The sequence below is a fragment of the Gallinula chloropus genome (genome assembly GCF_964237585.1).
Source record: "Gallinula chloropus genome assembly, chromosome: 4".
Classification (NCBI taxonomy): Eukaryota; Metazoa; Chordata; class Aves; order Gruiformes; family Rallidae; genus Gallinula; species Gallinula chloropus.
In genome coordinates, this window is record NC_140088.1 from 35,959,942 (window position 1) to 35,981,348 (window position 21,407).

The window sequence follows — 21,407 nt, forward strand, 5'->3', positions numbered from 1 at the left end:
GAAGAAAATAATGTCTCATAAATTTAGTAGACATATTTAAAAAAGAAAAAAAGAAAAAGTGGCTCTGGAAGATTGAGTTTCCTAAATATCTTGCACTCCAAGAAAGTGCTTCAGAAGGCTTCCCTAGATGTAAACCACCATGAGACACAGGACAAGCTGCTGATGTATATAAAATTGGGATAAAAGAAACTACAGAGGGAAAGGATAGAGACTAATGTTAAATATTCCTTAAAGGAGTAAGTCATCAGCAGAGACTGACACAAACTTTACACTTCAATGTATTCATGTATCATCAGACAAAGAGATAGAATATTAAATATGACTGTATTTCTAATGATCATGAAGCATTTTTAGTGAATTTGAAAATTATTTATGAAGAATTATTGCTCTTGCAGTAGCAATACTCTTAATGTAGTCTTACAGCTGCTGACACAAAGTTCACTTGTGCAATCCCAAATGTCCCACACTGAACTATAGCCATTTGAATTTTAATAAAATCCACATAAACGCATCTGTGTGTTTTCACACTCTAATCAATCAAACCCACAATACTGAATGTTGATTCTGATTAAGCCATTTATATAAGCTAAGTGTACTATTGATTCACTTTTAATAGCATGAGGAATTGCATGAGATCTATTCTTGATAAAGGATATTTGAAAGAGGTGTATTTGAGGTTATCTTCTATGTCAATGGCATTTTTTTAGCAGGATGGGAGATGCATTCCCTATTTATTGCTTCTAAATGCAGACAGTGTTAAGTAAGTTTTCCAGTGGGAGAAGTAAGGAAGTACACATTTCTTTAATGTTTGACATGTACAATTGCACTCTCTAACTGATAACGTTCAGGGTGTAAAAATGCATAGATTTTAAACATTGAGTGCTCCTTATGTCATTGTTAATTTAGGTAAAGATTAAATGTCTCTGCAAAATGCAATTGGCTGATTTTAGTTGTGTGCATGGATAGCACCATAAATAGACTAAAAAATGTTTTGTTCAATGAAAATTACTTGATTATGTTGAAGTGAATGAAGGTAACCTAGAACAAGGGATTTTTATTAATGAGTAAATATGTCCACTGAAATATTTATTTTCAAAATAGCAAGGAGTTATTTCACTGCATTCCCTGAGTAGGGGAAGTTGAAGCACTGTTGTAGTTATGTAAACTTGGTAATCTAAGAAATTCTTGGAAGAGAGAGGAAAAGAACTTGCCCCTGTTCTCTGCAGTGGTGCCAATGACTAATCACATGTTTGATCATATGCCTTACTGTTCATATTGAATATTACCTTTTGAAGCATGGCATTCCTATTTTCCTAAAAGATTGATGTTGCCCCAATATACTAACAAAACTAGTACTAATGCTCAGTGATTAATTGCAAACTTTACTCATGAGCATTAAATTACAGATGATAAATCATAGATTGGTAAACAAGTGCCTAGTTTCCATTAAAAACTACAATTTATTTTTTTTTGCTTAATTGTCAGTCTTCTGAAGATTCTTCCAAAATTCTACAAGTTCGCCTAATATTAGAGTTTATTTGATTTAAGGTAACCAATCTGGTTTCGAAAAGTCAAACTGCATTGTGTATGCTACAATAGAATAGAAGTGTGTTTTGTGTTCAGTTTTTTGAATATCAAGAGAGAACATTAGGCAAATTAAGAAATATGAAATATGCTGGGTCTCAGACAATCTTTATAAAGTTTGAAATATTATTCTGTGTTCTTTGTTTAGATGCAGATGTTTCAGGCCAAACTGAAACATTCTCAGATTTTGGGGAAATTATAATCTGCATTCAAGTTTCAAATTACTTTCAGGTGCATTATATTAATTATGATGTCATCAATGTTATGGTTGTATTATGCATCTTTAAGTAATCTTTAAAAAAATGGCAGGTGTAGGGTCAAATTCAAGCCATGAAAACATTTCATCCAACCCTTTCTGTGTCTTGAAAATGTTTACAACCATTTCTATGTGGAAGGCATCCCAGAGTACTCCCAGCACTATGGCTTATCACCTTGGTACGTGCGAATGTAGCACTTAATACAGAGTCATCCTTTCTATTAATACAGATACTATTAATTCTGTATAGAAAAGCTGTACTTTAAGGCCAGAAGTTTCATTCATTTCATTTTAACTTTGTCTAATCCTAAAGGGTTCTTGTCTTTTTGCATTTGAGTAATGAATAAAAAATAACCTTAAAATGTCAGATAATTACTGAAGATCTGTTCCTTGTGTAAATTCAGGATGTCATACTGAAAAGATGCTTTTATTACTATATATTTTCTTAGACGTGAAGAATCAACTGAGTAGACAAATGATACTGAATACAGTTTTTTCCACCATTTGAAATAACTGAAAGCTCTACTAAGACTTTTAATTCAGAAATAATTTCTTGCATGTTATATTTCTCTTTCTCAATCTTTAGGCCTTCAGATGACTGATAGCTTCTTATAGGTGTGAATAGATAAATTTGAAACCCCACATTTTATTACATTGGTTTTCTACCAACTTTGGAATACACAAATTTATTTTGTTAACATTGCCTATGAAACAATAAATTCTCAATATTCCAAGAAAAAAAAACCCACCTTTAATGTGATCTCATCTTTTTGGCATTACATATCTGTGAATACGATCTAACATTTTGTAGAGAAGTCATTAGAACCTAGTTTCCTTTATCTGCTATTGCATAAATCCTGGGACATATCTCAGAAACTTAGGTATTTTGTGTGCAAGTGCTTTTAAGTCCTAAGAGACAGTTGCAGTTTTAAGTTCCTAATAGTGTACAAATTAATAAGTTATTATTACTGTAAGAGTTTTGGAGAAAACGCTTATATTGATATGTGAGTTACACTGTCTTTTACTGATTCTTCCATTACATTTTGCCTTTATGTTCTTTGGAAAATGCAAAGTTCTGGCTTAGATGATAGACCACTTGAGAACTGGCATACATGTTATGACTGAAAACCAGAAAAAAATTCCTTTTCCATTATTTCAGGGTTATACTCTTGGTTTTACCCCTTTTACGTTAGTAGACTGTGTGAAGTTGAATGAATCTCTGAGTTTTTCACATGCGCTGTTAAGGTGAACTGTGCCTCACTGCTATGAAAACAGCATAGCAGTTTTATTTTCCGCTGTTTTATTTATAGCTAACTTAAACGTCTTTTTGTCTTGAGGGTGGTGTTCCATCTGGTCATGCATATGAAGGTATTTTTACTAATTCATTGAAAGAAGAGCCTTCCAAGTGTTCAAACTAGGATGAGACAAGATTCAGAAATCAAGTTATAATCCACTAGCAGAGCGACACAGTAAATGCCTGAACTGGGAGCCCTTCTTGGTTAGAGGTCTTGGCAGCCAACTCTGAATATTCTTATTCTCATGAGAATTCATTCATCTGCTCCATTCTTGTGACCTAAAATACTGTCTTGAGGTTGTCTTGGTTTTTCTAATGTTTATACATGATTCTTACACACTCCTACATATGTGTAATTAACATATGCATGCCAGAGATCAGTCCCTGCAGATAAGTCCCTGCCACTGAGAAAGCTGTGTATCTTCTATTCCAGAAAACCCAACCTAATATTCAAAGCAAGTATCTGGGAGCATTTTCAGGTGTATAGTAATTAACAGTGGACTGAAATAAAGAATAAGTTTCAATGGAATTGTTTCAAATCAAATCCAAAATTAGCTTTTCTTCACTATTGCTGTAAAGACCTTTAACAGATGTTTTCCTAAATTACTTCAGCTATCCTTACATTAGAACTTTAAAGTTATCAATTCTGACTACTGTTTGCATGAATGACTAAACCAGGATAACATGGCAAAACCTCTTTGCATTTATAAAAGCGTATTTGCCTTTGCAAATACATTTTATGATATTTTCCAGTAGCCAGGGAACTGGAGTTCCTCTTAAACAGCTACCTCTTTCATACAGGCTCTTTAAATGAAATGGGGCATTGTTCAAAAGCAGTTTGAACATGTAAAGATAAAAGGAAAAATAAATTACTAGTAAGCTTCTTGATTTCTACTTAGTTTGACAGTCTACTGGAAATGCTTTCAGTGACAGTTATATAAAGTCAATTTTGCAGCCATACACTTCATCTGTAAACATTCCAGCTGAGTATCTAAACAATTGAGGAAGGGAAAAATCTTTACTTTTTAATGTTCTCCCGAAGTGAAGTGACAATGGCCATAAAAAGCTTTTATTATTTAAGTGGTGAGAAGTTTTCTATAGAGTGAAATATCAGTCTTTAAAATGCAGCTCACCTTATCTGACTAAAAAGGGAATATAGGCCCTAAAGGCATCATCAGGTGCTACTCTTTGGTTTTGTTAGAGACATAGCTATTTCAAATGCAGAAATCAATACATTCAGTTCATGCTTTCATTAGTTCCAAGACAGAGAAGATTAATTGAAAGGTCATCATTTATTAGGACAGTAAGAGCATTGCTTAGTTTGATTATGGGTACAATTTTATAAGAACCAGAATGACGTGGGACAATAAATACTGTTAAAGTCAGTGGAACTTACATTACAGAGGCATTGGTAGTTCAGGAGCTCTCAAAGTTTGGTCTCAAAGTTTGGGTTTCTGCTGGTATAGAAGTAACACTATCAAGAATTTTTTTTTTTTTTTTTTTTGGTGGGTAGCTGATAAAATAGTATCTTTGGCCAAGTTGTGAGAGCAGAGGTTTTGTTATCATGTTGTGTCATTCTGTCCCTATTTTTTTCTTCTTTCTTTTCCCCCTTAACTTAGTGCAAATTCTGAATATTGGATGAATTTTGGCCAAATCTGACTGAAAGAAATAGGTCTTCTTAATGTCTCTCAGAAGTCCTCAAAGTAGATAACCTGGGTATGTGTATATAGCCACTGAAGTCAATATTCAGACTCACCAGCAACTGAGAAGCAGTGACTGACTGATCACAGATGTCACCACAGGCAAACAGTATAGAAAGTGCTAAAGAGACATGGGAGTACATGAGGGTAGTTGCAAGAGTTAATTCAAGATAGGAGAGGAAAGGTTCTAAGAAAAGTGTCTTGGGACTGCCGGGTTGAGCAACATAATAGAAGACATGTTGGGATGGTTGAAAACATTTTGGTTTATTGCCTCCTGAAGCTATGGGTAATCAGCCTCATGGCATAACAAATAGGACAACGCTACCCATGTGGCGTATAAAATCTGGAGGGGGGTGGAAAAAAAGGACTGTGTTCTTAGTTTCCTTAAAACTGAGTTGCACCAAATTCATTAAATACTTGCCTGCCTTAAAAGGTTTGATTAGATAAAACATGATTTAAAGATTGGTAAGTGGAACACTAGTGAGAAAGAAATCTGAAACTAAGTTAAAAAATTTTGCATTAAAAATGTACAAAGCAAAATCTTAGAGAAAAAACCACTTAGATTAACTACTTTAAAGAAAAATGGGAAATTTTTATCTCGTTTTCGTCCCATCTTATAATTCAACTATGGCATAAAGACCTTATGAGGTGACTGTAATAATGCACAAAAAATAGTTGGAGGAGATGTATTCTGCAGCACGGAACAGATAAAAGTGTACTTTTTCTTTCTTCTGAACTAGTTGACAATTCTTAAATAGCATAATGGTGGAACTGTGCATGCTTTCCATTTTTGTATTTTCTGTGCTTTGCAAAGAAAATCATTAGAATATCATTGAAGTTGGTGAACAATGAACCCTCTGTCTTTGCGGTACATATCAGAAGCCAACAAAACAATAAGGAGCCCTTGTGAGAATTCAGCACAGTCCCTCTCACTGTATCCTAGGCTAATCTAACAGCATTCCTAGCACTCTGATATACCTTGTGTGATTGATTTAGAATTGTTCACTCACTTGGGCTGAGATTTCAAATTAGCAGGAAGTATTTCAGGTTGTAGAGCTTAGTTAAGTAGAGCTATGATTAATTGATACAAGTCAAAATCACTTAGATAAGTCTGTATTATAAAAAGATAAACGAAGTGAAGGCATTCCATTTTTATTTTGAGTTTAGTCACTTGTGTTTGTAGCAACACAAACTGAAATTAAATTCAAGTTCTTAGTCATGCCACAGGAATGTCCTTAGCATAGTGTTCTTTGGCATACTTTTAAGGACAACTTGAAAGAATACTTTGAAACTACATCATAAATTTTAAAATAATATGAGAATGAATAAAGCGCTCAAACAGGTTTTCAGTTAACATTAACTAACAGTATTGACTGTTACTTGACTCAAGGCTGACATTTTGGTGTGCAAAGTAACACCCAACAAAAATGCCCATGCAAATTAATCTGGGTCTGAGCCAACATTCAGATGGCAAGAAGTAAGGTAGGAGAAAATGAATTCCAAAGGTCCTTTTGAGCCAAACCAACAATTTTCAGGCTTCACAGAGAGTTGATATGAAAGATATAAATAGCAGAAGTTTCTAAATATGCTTTAAATTAGAAGGACAAAGATTAAATCTGAAAATCAAGTTGTAAGATTATGCCAGTTCACAAGTTTAAGTCCTGTGAGCTGGGTGGTTTAGGTTACTGCAGGGAAAATGCTTTTTATAACACACAGAGATCATTTCAGTATTCAAAAGGTAGTTAGCGGGATTCCTGAAAATTATCAACTCTATTACTGACCTATGGGTGATTAACATATCCAAAGAAGGTGATAAATAAGACCTAGGTGGTGCAGCTGGCATGGGTCATCTGAATAAAAATCAGTTTCTTTACAAGTCTTGATTTTTCTTTGAGGATGTTGTTATAATAAAAGACTGAGTGTTAACAGTATTGCAGTACTTTATGACTATTACAGAAAACACTCAATCTTTTGATTACAGAGTGAAGGAAAAATGGATTAAATTGCAGAACTTTGGGAGACAGTTATTTATGTTAATCGAAACTGAGAAATAGCACCTGGAGTGAAAGTTAAACAAGCTGTAAATAGAATTATAGATGCAAATTTTGGCAATTATAAAAGCAAAACAAATCACACTGGAAAAAGTAGCTTGAGGTATTGCTGAAATATTGTTGACCTACAAAAACTCTAGAGGTGTCTTCCAGCCTCAATAATTCTATGATTTTGAACAGGAATGGGACCTGATTGACATGATGATATTGTGATTTGAACTACCAACATGAGAAAAAGAAATATAAGCATTAGGATGGGTTATTACCTTTTGTGGTTTGTCTATTATTTATTGAAATACTGTTGGGCAGTGGAAGAACCAAAGTCTCTTAAAATTTAGGCAATACATTGCTAAAAATGAAGAAATGTGTGGATAAAAAAATAATTTTGTGTTTGTAACCCAACTTCACTATCTTCAGTTGAAGAGCTACATTGCCTGTCAAGAATGTGGCTTTAAAGTATAATGTATATGTTTGCCTATCAATCTGACTGAGTTTTTATTATCTACTGTATCATTGATTTTGATTGCAATTTATTTTTGAGCAAACTAAACCAATATACTCTGAATTTCCAGGAAACCTTTTTAAACTATGCCCATTGAAAACAGGGCAATGTCATTTGCCTATTGGAAATATTAGGAATATTTCAAAGAACATTGGCGGGAAAACAAATAATTAGTGGGAACAAATAATTAGTGGGATCAAAAAGTTGTCACCTGCCTAAATGGCTGTTGCAGGGAGTTGTTTACTCCTTCAGGTTACTTCAGAGTTATTCCTCAGTTCTTTTGTCCCAGGCAAAAGCAAAAAGTTGTTTTACGGTTTCCTCTCATTGCATCTTCCATCTCATACTTTTATGAGTGAATACTAGGAGGAAGGTTTCTCTTCAATGTATCAATGTCTCTGCTTTATCAGAAGGTTTTATGTTTAAGTAGCATACTTTATGTAAACTGTTAAGAAAATAGAATGCTGTGGAACATAGTGATGACTTGATTGATTATTAAAAAACACCCCCAAAAAACCAACCAAAACCAAAACAATTCCATTTATTTCTGTGTGTCATAGTTATTTTGTGAACAGTAAGTAACTAGCAAAAGTCCTTAAGCATGAGGGACTTACATAACTATTTTGAAGTTTATGATAATAACGACAACACATGCTTTGATCTGTACATGTGTGTATTTCATTGTATGATTTTCTGTTTGTTACCCATACTTTCAACGATAGTTTCCTTGTTGGGTTTCCTATTGTATAATTTTACAAAGTAAGGACCTCTCAATCTTGTCTGTGAAATAACCATGTGATACTTTCAAAATGCAGTTTTCCACGTCTCAAAGTGTGCTCATTAACACTTGACTTGGTAGTTAATTTTGCACAACCGACTTGTTTGTTTTTCCTTAATGAAATACATTTTGATTGTTTCTCATTTTGATTCACAGCAATTCTTCTCCAGCCTCATTACTATTCAAACAACATATCGCATACAGTTGAAAGCTGAAATCTGGTTTTGGTTTTTTTCTTCCCAATCTTCTTCAGTATCCTTGTGATTTTGGTATATTTTAATCTACTTTGCCATATGCTGAGAGCTTTCCTAGTTATTGCTGGCCGAACATGTTTTCTTCAAAATGTTAAGACAGTCAGTGGAAATTTTTAGAAGAACACTGTTATCCTTTGAATAGCAAGCATGGAACAACATTTAGGAGCTTTTCAGGGTCAGAATGCCAAATAGTGGGCAGATCATTCAGGCACTGTTATCAATAGCAAGACTTTCCAAATAGCTGTCTTTATACAACACAGTTTTGCAATGACAGAATGAAGTTTAAAAACTTGTCAGTGATACCATACTTTAATAAAAATTCACCTTTTTGTGTGCACCTTAGCACCTCTGCTTTTTTTCCTCCAAAGAATTGCAGTGAATTTCTTTCTCTAACGTAAAGATCAGAGTCTTTTCTTTCTTACCCGGTTAAGATTGCTATTGCTTTTTTTTGCCACCCTGTTCCTTCTCTCCCTCACAGCTGAGAGGGGGTAAAGCTAAAAAGGATGAAACCTCAAGCATCCTTCCATGTAATTTGCAAACTAAACTTTTCTTGTCTAAACTTCTGACTGATACTTCACATCTACACCAGATTTAGCACTTCGCTGGCTTCAGGCTTCACTTCTTTATTGCAGCTTTCTGAAGACACAATGATAAAATATTATTTGTCTTGTTATAAGAAAACTTAAATGCTCAGTATTTTTTCTAAATTTATGAACTTTTACTAAATCTTTTCCTGTAGGTGTGATATAATAGATGGTAAAAATATGAATTGGCTTCTTGAATTTAAAATGTATCATCCATACCTGTAGTACATATTCTATGGGAAAATCTTCTGAAAGATCCCTTTACAATGATGTTATACAACACAGTGATGAATTATTGACATATGGATACATCGATGAAGACAATATCCAAATGTATTAAAAACTAATTGAAGGTATAGCTGATCATAACATTCCTTATTTAAATAACCATATCTCAGGTTTACTGCCAAATTTAGATTAGCTTTGGTAGGCTCACTAGTCTTAATGCTGTGTTCTGGCAATGTATGACTTAATCATGCAGTTGCCATATTTCTATAACTTCATCACATACATACTGAAATTATTTTTACTGTGTGCAAAAGTGTTCTAACCTTAGGGAGTTTTAAGTTCTTAAAAGAAGACTCACTATCCTTGCCATGGAATGGATTGGTTTTTCCCAACCATTACATTTATTTGGTAATCAACAGTTTTATGAGTTTGCTTCTATTTAAAACAGTTTTCTTTCCTGGCTGGTTGAGAGCTAAACAGAGAACTGACATCTTTGCCAGTAAACACTGCAGACAAAATACTGTTTTGGATGAAACAGATGCAGTAAATATCGTACCTGAAATGTTCTGGTTTTCAATAGTGCAGTGCTTTGCATTATGCTGTCATGTATTATAATTTATTTCTGTATTTGAAAATAGCTTTGAATTACTAATTATCTAGACATTTATGTTTGTGTCATTTCTAAAAACTCTTAGGATACATTTAGTGGCTATTGAGCCTTGAATGAAACTTCCATCTAAAAAACCTGTATATTCTTCTTTTATTTAAAAGAAATTCTTCCCCGCATGTAAATCACATGCTTGTATAGCGCCTGGCTATTTTCCTTGCTCTATTTAATTTGCTAAAGATGTTTATAGTTTGAGTACTTTGAGACAGGAATTCTCTCTCTCTCTGCACTTTCTCCCCTTCTGTTAGTAGAGTAGCTAATTCAGTGGTTCTAATGATGTCTGAAGTGCTGAGATTTACTGCAATAAAATGTATTCAAGAGTAGCAGGGCTGTATAGTTATTTTTTAAACAATTTCTTGCACCTTATAATATTGCTTTGTTTATTTTTAAAGGAGTAACTGAATTTGAAGAAATGTATGTAACTAGTCTGTCCAATTAAGCCTTAGCAGACAGTACTGATGTGGTTGTATATAAAAAGGTATGAATATATAAACCAGGTCACTTTTTATATTTTATTACCTACCAGCTGCTAAGAATTCAGGCCCCATTAACTTTTTTTTTCTGCTGGAGTCGATTGTTTAATACAGTTTGTATGTTAACTATTCTGAAAGTATAGTTTTTGTAATCTTTTTTAAATGCTATTTTGAAAAAGTGGAGTAGGGGTTAGATAGTCTTTTTGAAGATAATGTTTAGCTGATGTGTTTGGGATATTGCTTGCCAGTGGTGAGGCTTATTAATAAATTAAACTATTTGACTCATCCTAGTATGTATTTCAAAACAGGTGAGGCTAATGATAAGGATGTTCAGGTGGTGGAACTTCCCATTGTTGACAGCTTACACCCACGGCCACCTTATTTACCATTGGCTATCCCCGAAGACCTGGCTGATAGGCTAATTCGTGTACATGGGGATCCTGCAGTGTGGTGGGTCTCGCAGTTTGTGAAATACTTGATTCGTCCACAGCCTTGGTTAGAGAAAGAAATAGAGGAAGCCACAAAGAAACTTGGTTTCAAACATCCAGTGATCGGGTGGGTATTTAGTTTTCTTGTTTATTGTCTGTGCTTTAATATGTGTATATGGTGATTCCTATTCACAACAAATGGTTTTATGATGGCCATCCAAGAGTCTCAAGCGTTTTCTGGAGAGAGAGGGTGCTTTACAGATGAAGCTGTTATTTTTTAAATTGTCTATAATCCAAGTTGTTTACAATTACTTTTTCAGCATAGTTGTTTACCTGTAGTTGGACAGATATATAAAAGGCAGCTCAATAGAAGCTTTGTTTATATGTTCTTCCATATCTAGAAATGTAATATAGAATTTCGTTCCTATAATTGCCTTACAGCTTCTATTCCAGACACACTTCTGTCTGGGTTTTCTTTTCAAGTGCCTATAGCCTTTACATTTGAGGAAAAAAGGTTAAGCCTACATTTTACATGCCACAATCCACAACTAATTTTGTTGTTGGCTGCACCTGAACATGGTATGTGCCTTTCCCTTTCCTGCTGATGTTTATGCTGTTGTTGTTTCTTAGCAGTAAATATGAATTGGAAAGGTGCATATGGGGAGAAAGGAGAAAAAAAAAAAAGAAGCGCCTGTGAGTAATAAAGAGTAGCTTGTGAAAGAAAGGTTTTACTGTAATGTAACATGAAAAAAAAATGTTGCTGCAAATATTGATTCCTTTTTCAGAATTGTCCTGCAATCATTAGTCTTTCTTTTTGTAGGAGTATATAGTAGTTCCATCCATATGTTGGTTGGCTTTTGACCATTGAGTCAGTAGGTCAATTGACCACTGCCAGATGTGAAGATTTCTTAGTTTTCAAGCAGATGGGGAAGATGCATTTTAACGACCTTCATTTAAACCCTGCATTATAGTTGGTGTCCCCATATACAAGTGACACAAATATTCCTATTTTGCCTTTGGACTGTATTTATCAAGCATTAAATAACTATACTAGATAATGTAACCTTTTGCACAAAGGGAATACGTTGTATGGTATAATCAAACCTCCTTAATTCTCTTCTTTCAGTTACCATTTGCCTGCCTTGTAAACTCACATTGCTGCTTTCAAGAACAGACTGTCGGCTAGTTTATTGTTGTCAGTTTGTCTTGATGGACATCAATGAGTTTTAATCCTTCCTTGTTTCATGGAGGGATTAAATTTAAGATGGATTCTAAAAGCACAGGCATGAAGTTCAAAGTTAAAATTTCAGTTGCTATTGTATTTATAAATTGAGTTCCTAGTTTCTGCCTTTTTCTAGTGTTCACGTCCGAAGGACAGACAAAGTAGGAACAGAGGCAGCTTTTCATCCCATTGAAGAATATATGGTACATGTTGAAGAGCGGTTTGAACTTCTTGCTCGCAGAATGCACATTGACAAAAAAAGAGTTTATTTGGCCACAGATGACCCGTCATTGTTGCAAGAGGCAAAATCCAAGTAAGATGAATTATGTTTATATATTACAGCTTATTCCTTCTGGTTAGCTTTACAATTTCTGACTATTGTGCACACAAATCCTAGTCTCTTTTTTTTTTTTTTTTTTAGCATTTACACAGTTAAGATTGCAATTCAACTTCCAGTTATTTTGATTTTTCTCTTAGAACTTCTCTTTTTTTAGATTAATTTTTTCCAATTATGCTTTTCAAAGCTAATGTTAAAAATCTTCAAGAGCTGAGCAAAACATATCTGTGACTATTTGAAAACAACCCCACCCTGTATACGGCAAGTAAAAATATAAATAACAACTACACCAAATTTCTTACAGAACATACACACATTAAATAGAAACTATTCAGAAATATTGTAGAAACTAGTTAATGTATGGAGAGGTTTCATCTGTCCAAACAATATCTTTATGTGAATAGTGAGCTGCCAGAGGAATTTTTGCACACTGATTGGAAAGCAAAATGACTTTCAGAAAGACTTATATATTGACAACTTAAAGACTTTTTCACCCTACATGGTGAATAATTTTAAAGTTTGCCCTTCAAGATATGTGGGATTCTTCATCATTGAACATTGTCTCTGTCCCCTTTTTGCTCTTTGTCCCCTTCTTGCTCTCCAGAACGTGGATGTAACAACCTAACCCAACTATAGGATATCCCAGCCTGTCACAGAAGATGTAACTCTGTTCAAACCTGGGAATGCACAGTATGCTTGCATTTACTCCTAATATGGCTTGTATTTTCTTGTGAAAACTCATTTTTATAAGTTGTGTGTTTTCCAAGGTGTCACTGAGATGACAAAACCTTCTGTTTAGTAAAAGAAAGCACATTTGTATGTTCTATATTTAACTGTATCTTTCTTGGGGTTATGGTGTTTATGACATCTAAATGACTTTAAAAATGCTTATTGCCATGATTCTGGAAACTTGGATAATTATTTCAGATGCATTCAATTTAAGCTTATTTGTTACCTAGTGCAGGTTTGTATGTTTTCCTTTTGAGCAATTTATTTGTCTACTGAGTAGCACCTATTTCTGTTTCCAAAATTTTATCTCCCTTGAGCAGAAGAATACATACTCTTTTCATTTAAACAAGGAAATGAAGACTTTCTAAAATCAAGGCAACTCAAAAATAGCTAATTTCCTACTCTTATTTTCTTGGTAGACATGCTTGGAAAAGTATATAAAGTATTAAAAATTTATTTTTATTTTAAGGTATTAAAAGTATATAAAGGATTATATTAATTTTTCTTTTGCATATGCAAGGCAAGCAGAAAAAGTTCTTTTGCAGTAGAGGAATTTTCTACAGCATTGCAGACCTGTGTATTTCAATTGTGCTATTTCTGTTTTTCATATCTGTAAAGGGCTGCTCTTTAAATTATGGAGTTTTGAAAAAACTATATGAACATATACAAATCCAGATGATGGCAATCTAATAACCTAATACTTCTTTTGCTGTATATGTAGAGACAAGAACAGTATCAGAAACAATTATGATACCATAACATTTAGAGTGCAAATCTGACCAATGAAAAGACAGGTAATGCAAAATTGAGGTTATAATATTTAACTCATTACGTGTCCTAAATCATTTTAATGACTGTAACGTAACAGTATTCAGTATTGCTGCAACAATGCACTTTTTTCTTTGTGTTCAACTTTGAATCCTTAGCACTGTATGCCTTAGCTTTGTGAATAACAATGAGGTGTGATACCTATGCAAAAAACATAACATCCTGTATTTTCTGTAGCAGCAAAAAGTAACAGTAGACTTGTATTGCTTTACCAAGCAAGTCACTGAGTTTTATTAAGCATTGCAGTTTCTGTGACAGTTCAAGGTCTGTTCCCAAATACACTTTTTTTTAAAATAGAAGATACGGCCCATTCAGACAACATACATTTTTTATGTTTTCTTAATAAAAATCATAAAACCTGTAAATAGTGAAGATTTTTTAATGTATCTTCCTGCTGACCTTTCAAGTCATAGTTTACCCTGAAACTTAATTTCCCAAGTTGCTTGCACCCAACTGTTGCTGCAGCCGAGTAGAAGACATTTGAAACTTCCCGTGATTTTTGTATCAGGCAGGATGCAATTTAATGTTTTACCGTTTAAGGGCATCTGAAGGCACATTAAGGTCAGGGTTTGAGAATATGGAGCCCCTTCTTCCTCTTGTGAGAAAAGCCTACAAATTAGTTTACACTTCTGACAAAATGTTCTTGTCACATTGCTCAACCAAGCCTTGATAGAAACAGCTGTCACATTGTACTGCAATGGCTTATGTTGCCTTCATTACTGGGTACAGTAATGTTCCGAAGTACTAGATAGTATTTTTATATATATATGTATCACTAAGTGAGAATGATTGGCTGTCAAATAATATTGGCATTTAAATGATGAAAATGTAATCAACATTCGCTTGAATAGTCATGTTGTTTCTATTAAGGGAAGTATTTCAAACTATTCATACTCATGAAAACAGAAATGTTTTGACTTAAGTTTCAGAAACTTCCCTTTCAGTTTGGTGTCTACCAATTACAAGTGCAGTAGTAACAATAGTGGAGTCAGTGCTATTAGTTTGTGGAGTGAGTTTGGGGGTTTTTTTATTTTGTTTTCAAAAGAAAGAAAGAATTTTCAGGATGATGATGATATAGGACAAGTTGATGTGGTGGGTTGACTCTGGCTGGAGTCCAGGTGCTCACCAAAGCCACTCTATCACTCCCCTCCTCAGCTGGACGGGGAGAAAATGTATAATGAAAGGCTCGCAGGTCAAAATAAGGACAGGGAGAGATCATTTAGTGATTACCATCAGGTGCAAAACAGACTCGACAGGGAATAAAATCCATCTATTTAATACCCAATCAAAACAGAGTAGGATAATGGGAAATAAAAGAATGAGAAATAAAACCACCTCCTCCACCCCTCTCTTCTTCCCAGGCTCAATTGCACTCCTGATTTTCTACACACACACACACACACACACACACACACACCCCATCACCCTTCCCCCCCACTTGTGGTCACTTCATCGCGCCTTGTCTTTGCTGCTCCTTCCTCCTCAGGGGGAGGACTTCTCCCACTCTTCCCCTGCTCCATTGTGGGGTCCCTCTAATGGGAGACAGTCCTCCACAAACTACTCCGACAGGAATCCTTCCCACAGAGGCTTCAGTTCTTCACAAATGCACCATGGGGTGCAGAATTTCAGGAACAGACTGTTCCAGCACTGTCCCCCACAGGGGTCACAAGTCACCCCAGAAAACCTGCTCTGGAATGGGCTCATATCTCCATAGGCTGCAAGTCCTGCCAGGAGCTTGCTCCAGCATAAGCTTCACGCGGGGTTGCAGCCTCCTTTGTATGTCTTTACATGCACCACTGTGGGGTCCTCCATCAGCTGCAGGTGTAATCTCTATTCCCCATCATCTTCCATGGGCTGCAGAGGGAAAACCTGCTCCACCACACAAACCCAAAACACGTGATTAAAGAGAAGCATGGTTCAACAACTTTAATGATTATGGCATTAAAGGACTTGACAAGTTCTGGGAAGCAGAGGTCACGGTATTTGTCTTAGATAAGTAGTATGTTAGGGATGATGTAAAATGCTTGTTCTTTGGCGGATCTAATAATTTCCGGTGCAAACTTCTGAATTTTCTAGTATATGTATTTCTAGTTTAAAATATTACTGACAGCATCCTGTCTATATATAGTAGATTATTCAAAATAATGCTGCTGAACATGCACATAACTTCTTAAGAAACCTTATTTAATACCTTTCTGTTTTATATATGAATCTACTGAGGTCTTTTCTCGTGTATGTGCACTAGAAGTCAACAAATCGCTTTCTTCCTTTCAGGATGTTTACTTGTGGTCATCTGTATTTTGCTCTTTTGTTTTTTTCCAGTAATTTGCCTCCCTTATGAGGTGGGGTGTGTTTTTTTCAGCACTTAGAAAATCCTTTTTTTTCCCAATCTATTTCACTGCTTATTTACTTCCACAATAGTGAGTTATTGTCCCTGTGTACTATCTGTAGTTTAGTTGTTGCAGCCCTTGAGTCATAGTATGCCTAATATACAGAATTTAGTAGTGCTCTCAAGTTCTTGAGTCTGATGAACAGCTCATACATTTCCCAATTCTTTTTAGAGCAAGACCTGAACAAGCACATTCTTTCTTGCCCCATCTGTTTACACACATGCTCACACTCTTCTTCTGGAATTTTTCATATAAAACTTCTTTTTTTGGTAGGAGGCTGACAGAAAATTTAATTAATTTGTGCTGCTTTTTTGTAGTTTCTTTCAGATTTCAGTTTCCCAGTAAAGGAGTTCAAATGTTTTGAGAAAGTTAAAAACTTTTTATTTTTAAAATGCTATAAACCAAGATTTTCTATTTCTAATATAGACATTTTTTCTTAAAGTGTTATTATTTTGTTTATGAGATTTCAAGAAAGGTGTATTGATGTGAAATTTTACATTTATTTGCTTTTAGCCAGTAAAATGTAAAATTTGTTCCCCATTTGTCCTTAACTGTGAAAGATTTTTTGTAAATTTTTTTGTTTGTTTGTTTAGATACTTTTATTCACTATATCCCTTTTACAGGTGACTGATTTTTCTGCACAGTGTCATAGTCAGTATCCAATAGAGAATATGGTAATAAGCTAAATGTAATCTAGTAAAGAGTCAATTCCGTACTCTATTTAGCAGTGATCTGAGTGTATTTCATCAAAAATCAGTAGTGTTAACAGAATGTGCCATATACTTGTTAATTTCTTTTACAGTGTATTTTATTTAATTTTCTTTTTTCTGCCTGAAGAGAGGGCATATTTGGAAGCAGCCATACCATTCTAGAGTATTCAGCAGAATTACAATTCCCTGTGAATTGAAGACTCGCTTAAAATAAATTAATAACCTTATCTTGCAGCAAAGGTGATGCTTCTACAAAAAATAAATTAAAAATGTCGAATAAGACTTTGCTTTTAACTCTGTATTGTATTTTCACAGGTATCCAAATTATGAATTTATCAGTGATAACTCCATATCCTGGTCAGCAGGACTTCATAACCGATACACGGAAAACTCTCTAAGAGGTGTTATTCTGGATATTCACTTTCTGTCTCAGGCAGACTTCCTGGTCTGTACATTCTCATCCCAGGTAAACGGCAATACAGTTACAGTATAGACTGTGTGTACCAGTTCTAAATCTTAGTTTTCTTCATACTTGTCTGATCTTGTTCTCGGTGTGCTGTCATGAAAACTTGAGGGAGGAATTAAAGGTGTGTAATGCTGTGCGAACGTTTAAGAGTACTGTAAGCAGTGGTTGATTGCTTATCTTCGGTTGAAGTTACTGGCTTAATTAAGAAACTTGAAATAAACAAGAAATACTATTAAGCATGTTTGAGTTCCTTGTTTTGCACAAATTTAATGCGTTTCTATGTGACTTAGTTAAGGCATTTAAAATAAGTGAAAGTAATTTTAAGCATGCTTAACACTTCTTAATTTTGCATAAAGTTAATATATAACTTGTGTCCATTTCTACACATCACTGCACTCCACCACAGTTTAAACATGTCTGCTGTTGCCTTAGTTGACCGTGGCAATGGAAAAGAATGAAGAAAGCACTCATTTAATTTCTCTTCAGAGTCTGTTGCATTTCTAGAGTCCAGCAGCAGTGTAGCAAATGTGAATTCTGACCATTGGAATCCATAGAAAATTCTTGTTGCTTCCTTTCTGGAGTGGTTTGTTGAATCAAGTTGGAGTCTGTTAGACTTTAATTTCTATTGTTGTCAATCTCTTCTTTATTACACCATTTTTATATTAATTTCATATATCATGAAAAGCTGTTTGAGAAAACTTTTTTAAGATTACAAAAGACCAGAAAGAAGTATTTTATGACTGCTGTGCTGATCCATATAATTCAAGTGTGGCAAAATATGATTGAGATCAGAGTGAATGCTTTTTACGAACTGTTGTCATATATGCTTTGAGGTGACATTTCTGGATAGGAAAGCATTCAACTATAGATGACACTCAATTATAGATTGTGATCACACAGAATTGTATTGCTACACAATACTCACACAAAACTGAAAGTTAAAATTTACTTCAAAATGAATTCTGATATAAATGGAAGAATAAATAATTAAAATACTGTTAAAGAAATTAGGTCAATCAAATGATGTTGAGTCAGGAGAAACAACATACCTTGGCATTGTGTAACAGCAACATCACACTGAGCTGTATAGAAAAGCCACATGATTGTTCCACAAATCATGACACAGAAGCAGAATTAAGATTGTGCTTTAAAACAAAGAGCTTTTTTGTCTCTTCAGTCTTCATTTAGATGAAATTGTAGCTCCCTCTGCCTGACATATTTTTCTTCTTAATCACATTTCAGTCCAGGGCTTATTAGCCTTTGTATTATGCTTTGTGCATGTAAGTATTCAGGCTGCAAACCGAGTGAATCTATGAATTAAAAAAATAGGGAAGTTGGCTTCAACTCTTCATTCTGTACCTGGATCCTTTGCCTACTGCCATCGACACTCGGGTTACTCAGGTTTGGCACTACAAAGGAAACAATTGTCTGAGACAAGATTTCTGTTTTATGTCAGATATGCAGGACACTTACTAAAAAGCATTTCTACTGAAAGAATTTAAAATCTTTTACAGTGTATTCCCCTCCTGGGGTGCACACATGTGCACAGAACAAAACATCAAAAACTGGTCATAGAAGCTGCAAAATAAATAACTTCTTACCGATGTATGGGTAATCAAATATGTTTCTATATTACAGGGTATAACGAGTACTTTGAAATAATTAACTTCGGCCAGATCTTCTGAAAGCTGCTTCTGAAAAGTTATTTCAAAGATCAGATGGAGAGGGATAAAAGGAAATCTATTAGACTTTTAAGGCAAATGCCTCTCTCAAAGAAGCTAGGGAAGTACAAATGTCTGCTCTGACTGATCAAAGTTCTATTCACCGTATCTTCAGAAGGAGAAAAGTAAAATCAAGCTTTGTTAGATTTACATGGACTGGAAATGTTTTAAAAGCTCAAATGATTCTTCATATTGAAGAAGTCTGTGGTATTGTTAGTTTATCAAGCTTACACAAAGTCAAAGATACAGTAACGTAGATTAGAAGTCAGTAAGGTTACGGTGGCCAAATCAGACACCTGACAGAGCAGAGCGCTCTAGCCAGTTGCTGAATGGAGTTTTATTTAAGATAGTAGCAGCCTTTTGTAGTTCTGAAAGCTCTGAGAAATACAAAGTGATTCTCATGTGGGGACCTGTTTTCAGTCTGAAGAAAATTTCCCTTCATAAAATGCGATACAATGAGACTTCAAAATCTGTCTTTCTCCTCAGCAGCATCATTATTGTCTTGCTGGAATTCGGTTTCATTTAGTTGTTTTGCAAGTTGCCAACAGTCATAATTCTATCACTGTTCTAATATTAACAGCATTTTAATGCCTTGGACTTCTGGAACTGCTTGATTGTGAAAATTGGAGCTTACTGTAGAAAATCAAATGTGAAGGTCCATAATTGAAGAATAAATTTTGAAAATGCAAGTTCCAGAGGTTCAGAGGGAAGTAGAAGACAATCTTTAGTAGTAGAAAAGGCAAACACTTTTACATTTCATACAATTCATTTTAAAAAGCAGGATGACTAGTGTTCGTATAGATGTTTTCAATTTCTGTGGAAATGAACAGTCTGTAGACTGTTCTAATTATTCATCTATTTATTTATTTATCAGATCTGATCACCAGAGTACTATTTAAAATGCTGCAAATATATATGGTTCTTGGAAGTAAATATGTAGGGTTTTTTGGTGTGAGTTTTTTGGGTTTTGGGTTTTTTTGACCGGTATGTTCTAAAATTTGATCCTCTTGTAAAATACAATTGTTACATGTTGGTTGTTGACTACTGTGGTGTATTGTAGGCACGCACAGTATTTATGACTTCTCTTTTGTTTTTATTTCAAGGTTTGTCGAGTTGCCTATGAAATAATGCAGACATTGCATCCAGATGCTTCAGCATATTTCCATTCTTTGGATGATATCTACTACTTTGGGGGACAAAATGCCCACAATCAGATTGCTATTTATGCTCATCATCCACGAACTGCTGATGAAATTCCTATGGAACCTGGAGATATAATTGGAGTAGCTGGAAACCACTGGGATGGTTATTCAAAAGGCATCAATAGGAAATTAGGAAGAACAGGCCTCTACCCGTCCTATAAAGTTAAGGAGAAAATTGAGACAGTCAAGTACCCTACATACCCAGAGGCTGACAAGTAGATTAAAAAGAAGACATTCAGCTGTAATTTTCAATTTTGATTGGTTTGAACCAATCAACGCACTAACTAATGGTTTATATGGGATTTGAATATGCATTTTAACATGCAGTTAAAATCAAAGCCTTTAGTAATGAAACTGGATAAGAAGCTGAGAACAAATGGATGGGCTATAACCTGAACCTACTCTTAAAACATTTTTTTGTTATATGCGCTCTCACACATGCACACACAAACCCACATACAACAGGAAAACTGTTGTTTTATACTTTTTGTCTCTTTTCAGGTTTTGTCCCGTTCGTTAGTCTTATGTGAGCTTTGGGCTCTTTTCTCTGCGATTAATTGACAATAATGTTCAGACTTATAACACTGCCACATTGTGTAAATTGATTGACATGAACATATTTTGTATGTGCAAAATTGAAAACATGGTGCCTATATTTGAAAAAATTGTGACCTTTTTAGAAGAGCCATGCCCATATTGCAATGGGCGAGAGTCAATCTTCAACTGGTGTTACCGTGACTGCTGAACTTGCATCAAAGAACAGAATCAGATTTCAGACTAGATTTCTTTACAAGTTTATTTTTAGCATTCCATTGATTACTTCTCATCATTAATAAAATAAAGGATACATCCAACAATAAAATAGTCGCTGTCTGTTAGGAACTTTTGTAAAACAATGCCATGAACAGCTGCTTTAGTATTGATGAGGATTCTGGACATAGCCTTTGATTAAAAAAAAAAAAAAAAAAAGCAACAAACCACACCATGACAAGCCATGAAACCAAGA

At 34.6% G+C, this 21,407-nt stretch overlaps 1 protein-coding gene across 2 annotated transcripts in view; it reads left to right on the forward strand.

The window, feature by feature from the left end:
• Nucleotides 1-20,620, forward strand: part of FUT8 (fucosyltransferase 8) — a gene marked incomplete at both ends in the record, with an annotated part of 58,613 nt that extends 37,993 nt beyond the window's left edge. For both annotated transcript variants that reach the window (XM_084263902.1, XM_084263903.1), the window contains 4 exons: nt 10,677-10,923; nt 12,155-12,331; nt 17,328-17,478; nt 20,303-20,620. In XM_084263902.1, coding sequence (XP_084120028.1) covers nt 10,677-10,923; nt 12,155-12,331; nt 17,328-17,478; nt 20,303-20,620 — 893 coding nt within the window. The remainder of the gene's footprint in view (nt 1-10,676; nt 10,924-12,154; nt 12,332-17,327; nt 17,479-20,302) is intronic.
• Nucleotides 20,621-21,407: the final 787 nt, after the last annotated feature.